This window comes from Plecotus auritus (assembly GCF_963455305.1).
Source record: "Plecotus auritus genome assembly, chromosome: 2".
In the NCBI taxonomy this organism is placed as follows: domain Eukaryota; kingdom Metazoa; phylum Chordata; class Mammalia; order Chiroptera; family Vespertilionidae; genus Plecotus; species Plecotus auritus.
Genome location: NC_137771.1, coordinates 159,122,184 through 159,129,715, shown reverse-complemented (window position 1 = coordinate 159,129,715; position 7,532 = coordinate 159,122,184). Strand labels below are relative to the sequence as shown.

At 39.8% G+C, this 7,532-nt stretch overlaps 1 protein-coding gene across 1 annotated transcript in view; it reads right to left on the bottom strand.

Annotated features, from left to right (window-relative positions):
- Positions 1-5,249: 5,249 nt before the first annotated feature.
- Positions 5,250-7,532, bottom strand: part of CD96 (CD96 molecule) — a gene marked incomplete at both ends in the record, with an annotated part of 94,985 nt that continues 92,702 nt past the window's right edge. The window contains 2 exons of the mRNA XM_080655218.1: positions 5,250-5,358; positions 7,207-7,330. Of these exons, the coding sequence (XP_080511344.1) occupies positions 5,250-5,358; positions 7,207-7,330 (233 nt within the window). The remainder of the gene's footprint in view (positions 5,359-7,206; positions 7,331-7,532) is intronic.

The window sequence follows — 7,532 nt, the reverse complement described above, 5'->3', positions numbered from 1 at the left end:
GGTGCAAAATGGTTCTACCATATATGAAATTCCCCAATCTCCATTCCTCTTCCTATTCAGCATTAATTGATATTGATGTCATGAAGAGAGAAAAGGCAGGACAGAGAAGGTAACTCTCATACATGATTCTCAGGTTGTCAGGCCCACATCAAATTTGTCTTCACAGTTCATGAAACTGTTGTTCCATCCCCTCCAATCTGCCTTCCCAGCAATTTTGAGTATTTTCTGGTGATTGCGACATGGCATAATACTGTAATCAGTTTTATTTGATGGTATGACTTCTTTAGACAGGAAATGGGGAACTGTCTGACAGAACTCAGGACAATTGTGCACATGTTGCTGGCATTTACCAAGGGTTGCTGGATGCAGCCCTATCCATGTTCTCTTCTTTATGTTGTGATCTTGGGTTTGTTACCCTTCCCCTTTATTCTCTTCTGTGCTGCTCCCTATAATCATAACCTCACAGAGCCTTTGAGCAAACATGAGGCATGTGAGTGAGCAGACTAGGCAAAGAATATATCAGAAGTTAGAAGGGAACAAAGATGCTGCTTGGGGAGAAAACTTCAGATTCCATTGTTCTCATTCTATGTTAATTTGCACCCAACCAAGGTCCAGACCCATCACAGAGTGCAAAGCAGGGTTTAAGAGTAATTTCAAAAGTGTTTCATGGCCCTGACCTTGCCTAAAGCCACATTCTCCTGTGCTCTGGTTATGTCTTCCTGGCTGCAGCATGAAGACTTGGTAGAAATCACAGAATCCAGGAAAAAAGGCCCCATTTGCAGGAGCTGGGAAATAAAAACGCCCTGTTCCCACCAACTCAACACATGTTTCTGGCTGGAACATCAGCCCATTTTTGCTAGTTAATGTCTTTTTCTCCAATAGTGATAACAGTCATTCACCACTTCAGCTGTGTCTGTTGGACACGCAAACATAGTTCAAGTTTTTTACTGCTGTTGTCAAAAACTTGAGCTATGTATGTCAGCCCTCAGAGAATAAACTTTTTATGTTTCTGCAGATTCAACCTTCAGGTTCAAGCCACAGGCGCACTCCTAAGTCAGAATGCTGAGAGGGCTGCCTTCCAGAACCTCTTCCCCTGCTCAGAGCCTCTGAGACAAAGTCCTTTTCATTATCTCTGGCCTTGATCAGTTTCTCTAAACTCTCCAGCTTCTGACCTTGATTATTCTCTTTTCAATTTATAGTCTTTTCCCCCCCACACTTTCTTAGCCATGCACCCCTAGGGCTCAATTATTTCTACTTTCTTTGTTTTCTGTCAACCATTTTTAGAATATACAATCTGGGCATTAAAAAAATCAATATTTACTTAAGTGCACACAAAACAGTTCTTATTTATACTAGGATGAGATACAAAAGCAGTTAAATATGATGATTTAATAGAGATTAATCACATGATGTACTGGAAATCAGAGAGCTGGGTCATCATTTTAACTATGTCACTTCTAATTATGTGACCTTGGGCAACTCAATTTCACAGAGCCTCTAACTCCTTATTTGCAACATGACCTGTAATGCACATCCTGGTTAAATGTTTCATAATGTTAAAGATCTGTACTGCAAAGTTAATTTGATCAAGCCAACCATATGTTCTTCAGTTAAAACAAAATTTATGCTGAACCAAGGGAAACACTTTTTTATTTTTTTATTTTTTTTATTTTTTACTAAGGCACTTATTTTACTACTCATCGTAGGCACTTGCATATGAGCAAAACTTATGCCTACCTCTGGACTTACGTGTATAGGTTAACAATTGCTATGATAATGCTGTGTAACAATCTCACAATTTCAGTGGCACATAACAATATTTAATTTATACCCCTTTGAAGTAGGTTGGAGGTTGGTTGATCTAACTTGAGCATGGCTTGGGTGGTTCTGCTCTTCTCCACCAGTCTCTCATCTTCTTGGAGCTAGCGGGCTAATCTGAAAATGTTCTCATGGTAATGGCATAGAATAAGAGAGTAAGTTCAATCATATGAGCACCATCCAAGCCTTGGGTAGACCATGTTCTTGATATTCCATTGTCCAAAGCAAATTGCATGGCCAACCCCGAAGTCAAGAGATGCTCATGATGCAGGTGGATAAGGAAGTGAATAGTTCTGAACAACAATCTAACACACTGTGCTTTGGAAATGAGTGATGAAAATGCTTATGTATGGCTTTTTCTCAGTGAAAATAAAGGCAGTGATGAAGATGTGCAGAAACCTTAGGGATTAGTTGCTACTTTTCCTCCTGTGGCACATAACTGAATGCACTTCTAGGGAGAGGAGTTGCTGGTTTTGAGACAGCCTTTATGAACTTGCTTGCATACAATTTTAAGTTGCAGGTAAAATGGTCATTGTACTCAAATGAGGGAGGTCAAGATCATGGCACTGTCTCTAAAGCATCCCGAGCCCCTCTGATTGGCAGATTTGTGAAAAATTCCTGGGAACCACTGATCGAGTATTCCTCCATAGGCAAGCTCCTGCTCACTCTAGTCAAGTTGGAGATGATTTTGAAAATGCTGATCAGGACTTATTTATAAAAGCAAGGGATGGTGGTTCAAAAAGGAGCTAGTGCAAAAACACTGTGAGACACCTCCTATCTGATCGATTGAAAAATCACATGACTTATGTTGTATTTATGTATATAAAACTGTCTATCTCTTTACTGAAAGAATCTAAACAGCCTTCAACTCTGCCGCTTTTTACCCCAATGCCTCCACTTGTTTTCATGTCTTCTGATGAAACAGTAAAATAAAACCACAATGATGACACATTACTGATGATTAAGTTGTATTAAGCAAGAATAACTACACATGAAACAATAATCATATATTATATTATGAAGCTAGTCTGTTTCTTGAGAACTAATGAGAAATTGAGGGTAATTAAAGCAGGCAAACCTTAATTTATTTTTCCATTTATTGGGCTATATTAGTTATCTATTACTGTGTAATATATTATCCCAAATTTAATGGTGTGAATCAGAAGTATTTATTATGTCACATAGTGTGTGTGGGTCAGGAATTCAGAGGAGGCTTAGCTGGATGGTTCTGGATTTCCTGAGGTCCCAGTCAAAAAAATCAACTGAGGTTTTAGTTATCTGAAGATTTGAGTGGGGGCTGGAGGAGCTGCTTCCAAGATGGTTCAACCACATGGCTGGCTAGTTGTTAGGAAGAAGCCTTGGTTCCTTGACAGGTAGACACATCAATCAGGCTTCCTGAGTGTCCTCACAGCATGGCAACTGGCTTCTTCCAGAACAAGTGGTCAAAGAGAGATCAAGGCAGAAGCTACAACATAATTTATGACCTAGCCTTGGAAGTCACACTCCGGTCATTTCTACAGCATTTTATTGGTTATACCAGACCTGGGACTGGTACGCACTCACAAAATTATGTAAGTGCATGCCCTGAGTGTGAATATGTCCTTAAATTTTACACCCTTGCTGCTTTGCTTGTCTTAATCTAGTCCTGACCAGCTGTACACATTTGCTTTACTTAGTGTTAGAGGGGGCTATATAAAAGGCAAGAATCATGGGAACAACTTGGAGGCTGGCCACCACAAGAGTTAAGCACTTAACCAAGATTCTGATCAATGAGAAGGGACTTCCACTGGCTCATCAGTTCTCAACTTTGGTTAAACACTTGAATCATCTGGGAGTGATGATTTAATTGATCAGGAGGGACAGCCATGATGTCAAAAAGGTCTCCAAATTATTCACATGTGCAGTCAGGGATAAGTACATTGAAAATGAAGTAGAGGTTCCTTTTGAGACTGAATTCCACACAGAATTTGCTGTTGTATCTATCAGCAACATATGTTCTTCCCTCATGGAGCAGAGTGTGGAGCAAGGTTTAGAAGGACAAGGGGCATCAGTAATTTATTCTCTCACAAACTGTTGCTGAAAACAGAACAGGCCAGGATGACTAGATGTCTTTCCCCACCACCTGTATGTTCTGTTGAACCATTTTATAAAAGACTAGTAGCCCTGCACATGAATCCATGCACCAGTAGCTCTCTGTGGGGCCTGGCCACTCCGTGCCCACTGCCCAGAGGCTCTCTGCGGTCCAGAGGCCCATCCGCGGCCGGACGCGGAACGCTTGCCTCGTCGCCAAGACAACAAAGCAAGCATTCTGCCAGGCCGCTCAGGCTGCCCACTCTCAGCGGCCACCCCCCTACCCCCCCCCGGGACTGGGGGACTCCGGCGGGGCTGAGAGGACTGGGTGCCACCATCTTGTGGCTATGGGCGCCACCATCTTTGTGACGGAGTAATGGTTAATTTGCATATTACCCTTTTATTAGATAGGATTGGTAGGCACAGGGTTAACTCATCAATGCTAGTCTGATTTGAGGTTCTTTATTTGTTTCAAGACATATAAAAACAGGCACATTGGGTGAACAGAGAGGTCCCCAGATGAAAAAGAGAATAATGGAAATTAAATGAGTTAGATTGGGGTTAGGCTGTCTGTTTACTTATATACCAGTTTGCCAGTGGTTTCACACACACACACACACACACACACACACACACACACACACACGTAAAGCTGAGAATGAGATTACGCTTAGCTCATATAATTTTAGAAGCCAGTTCACGTTTGTATCTGCTAGCTACATGATTGTTGAGTAGTTATCTCTTTGAACCTTCCCTATCCCACGGGGCAGGAGCCTGGGCTGAATGTACTGGGAAGAAAGGTGAAGGAGGATTGGAATGGAGTTCTTATGCAGGATATTCTGTTTTTCTCCATTGAAAATAAATAACAGAATTTCAATATGAAGACTCCTGCTAAAACTTTCACATTTTCTTTTTGTAATTTTCCTAGGAAATGCAAAAAACCTCAGAGATTGTCATGATTTTGGCAAATAGTTTAGAATGTTGTCAGTTGCCCGAAGAGAAAAAGCTCTGTTACAGACATATGCTTGAAACCATTGTTGTCACCTCAATCAGATAATTAAAATGAAAAATAAAACACTACAAGCATTTTTTATGGCAGTAGCCTAATTTGCACTTCTTACATAAGCAAGGACATTCCTGCAGATTGCACTGGGTGTCAGCATAACATATCCTCTCACTCTTCTGTGAAAGCATACTCAGATGAAAGGGGACAAGTTGCTGGGAAAACAGGTCATTCTCTTCTGACATCCATTTCGGCCACAGAAGAGGCTTGGCTAGAGAGTGAATACTTTATAAACAAAATATCTACCTGCTCAATAGGATTCTAGCAGAGTTTCATTGTATGGCAAAGTTTTAAAGGGTTAGAGTGCTTCCATCTCGTGACAGGGTAGATCACTTCCAATGGACTCTTGAATGCAAGTGTACTTGATGGGAGGTGGAGGCGGCTTGAAAGGTGGGGGTCTTTCCATGCTAGGAACAAAACGTTCTTCTTTTAATGCTAAGAATGTGAGGGGGTGATTGAAGTAGGAAACAGAGAAAAAGAAAGACATACTCCACTAGCTCTCTCAGAATTTTCTTGGCATAACTTTCTGCTTGTTAGTTTTATCATGATAATATCATTAATTAATATTTAGATGGTAATTTTATAGTTTGAAAAAACTGTTTTCATTATAACCTTGTATCTAGAAATTGAATATTACTGTCACCATTCCATATATAAAAATTAGGCACCAAGGTTTTAAGCATCTTGTTCAAAAGAACCAGACCAGCAATTCAAGTCTTTTAACCAAAACCTATACTCTCCATGGCAACTGCTTCCTAGTAGAAGTGCTTCTCTTATGTGAGTTAAAAACTTTCCTCCAGAGACAAAATTTTAAAATTCTGTGTGCTGTGGGGATCTGGTTTAGGTGGGAAGTAAAGACTGAAATGTTACACTCAACTGAATCCCTGAGTTGGTTGGTAGAGGATAGGTAATGCCAGAGTCCCTTCTCTTTAAATAAGTGAACATTCTGAATGTCATCTTTGTATAAAGTGCTGTTCTCTGTTAGCACAACTCATCTCTTGTCTGAAATGCATCAAGCATAAAGGTGAGTGTGAGATTTAGCTATACAAATGCATCAGCCGTACTGATAATAGAAAAAAGAAATATATCTTTGAGCAGATTTATGTCCACAACCCAAACACCTGTAGCCTTGTCTGTCAATCCATAGTACCTTAACTTCTCTCTCTCTCTCTCTCCCATCAAAACATTGTTTCTCATTTCTATATAGCATAGACATTTGACTATAGCACAACAAAAAAATCATTTCAAATTTTCACAGTCCCATAACTTTCTCATTCTATTATATAAATTCCCAATGTCTATTACCTGGTTTTCTGATGCTTTAATGGAGACAGTATTTATCAAAAGGTAGATAAAGTATTAAGAAATTTGCACTTCTGTTTTTTTCAGGTAAATTCTGAATTTCTCAAGGTCATATGGTGACCAAAGTGTAGTACTTGGATAAGAATCCATAAATTCTGACTACTGGTTTAGTGTTTTATTCACCACAAAACACTTCCTGCATATGGTGATAGAGTCTTCAAGGATACTCTCAGAAAAGTAGAAGAAGGTATTGCATGATGGTCAATGTTATCTTAGATAGTAGTTGGAAGATATGTGGAAGATCAGCCCTATGTATTATGAGGGTATCCTCTAATCGTGGCCTAATCTGGACTGATTCAACATAGCCCTGTCAGAAAAGTAGAGCGTAACCTTATGTGTCATTTCAAATTGTGGATTGGAAGGAGAAGAGTTCTGGAAAAATTTCAATAAGATGAAAAAAGGGGGTAACCAACTGCTTAGTTTCTTTTCCTCTTGGGGAAAAAGGTAAAGAGCAGTAAAAGCTCATTCTGCTGAAAAGCAGCTGGAAATTTCTTAAAATTACCTTTCTCACTCAATTTCACACTTGAGCATCTCAGCAGGGCTAGGCTCAGGCAGGTCAGAGATGCATGAAAATGAAAAAATAATAAAGATTAAAAGAAAAATCATTTTCAATTTTGAGGTAAGGTGAGGCTCGGTTTTTATTTCATGCCCACTGACTGTTCCACCTGCTGAGTGTAGAGTTATAGCCTGAACAAGGCAGAAGGGCTACCAAATCAGAAGTTGTGTATCTAAGCCCAACTGTGTGGTGCTGGGAAAGCTATATTACCTCTCTGAGTCTTATTTCCTCTGTTAAAAATCAGAGAGACTCAATATAGGAATGATATCTATAGTGCTGAGTGAGTAATGCATATTGAAAAAGTATTGGTTCCTGCATATCTTGGCATTATACTCACATTTCTTGTTGGTACTGACACCATTTTCTTACTCCAAGACCAAATGATACCAGGCAGAAAAAGAGCAAAGCTGCTACCATCACTGGCCAGGACATTCCATCTTTGGGCTTATTAACCACAATACCTGAAAAGGGCATAAAGAGAGGAATTTCAATGCCAAACTTTGACCATTGGAAACCTGAATTAATTGAACTATTTCTCTCACCTGACAGATATTTTAGTCAAGGACCAAAAGGTGTTTCTTGATCACAGTCACACCGAGGGACCATGTCTATGTCTTGTTCTAATTTCTGGTTTGGCATTTATACAATTGCATTTTTACATGA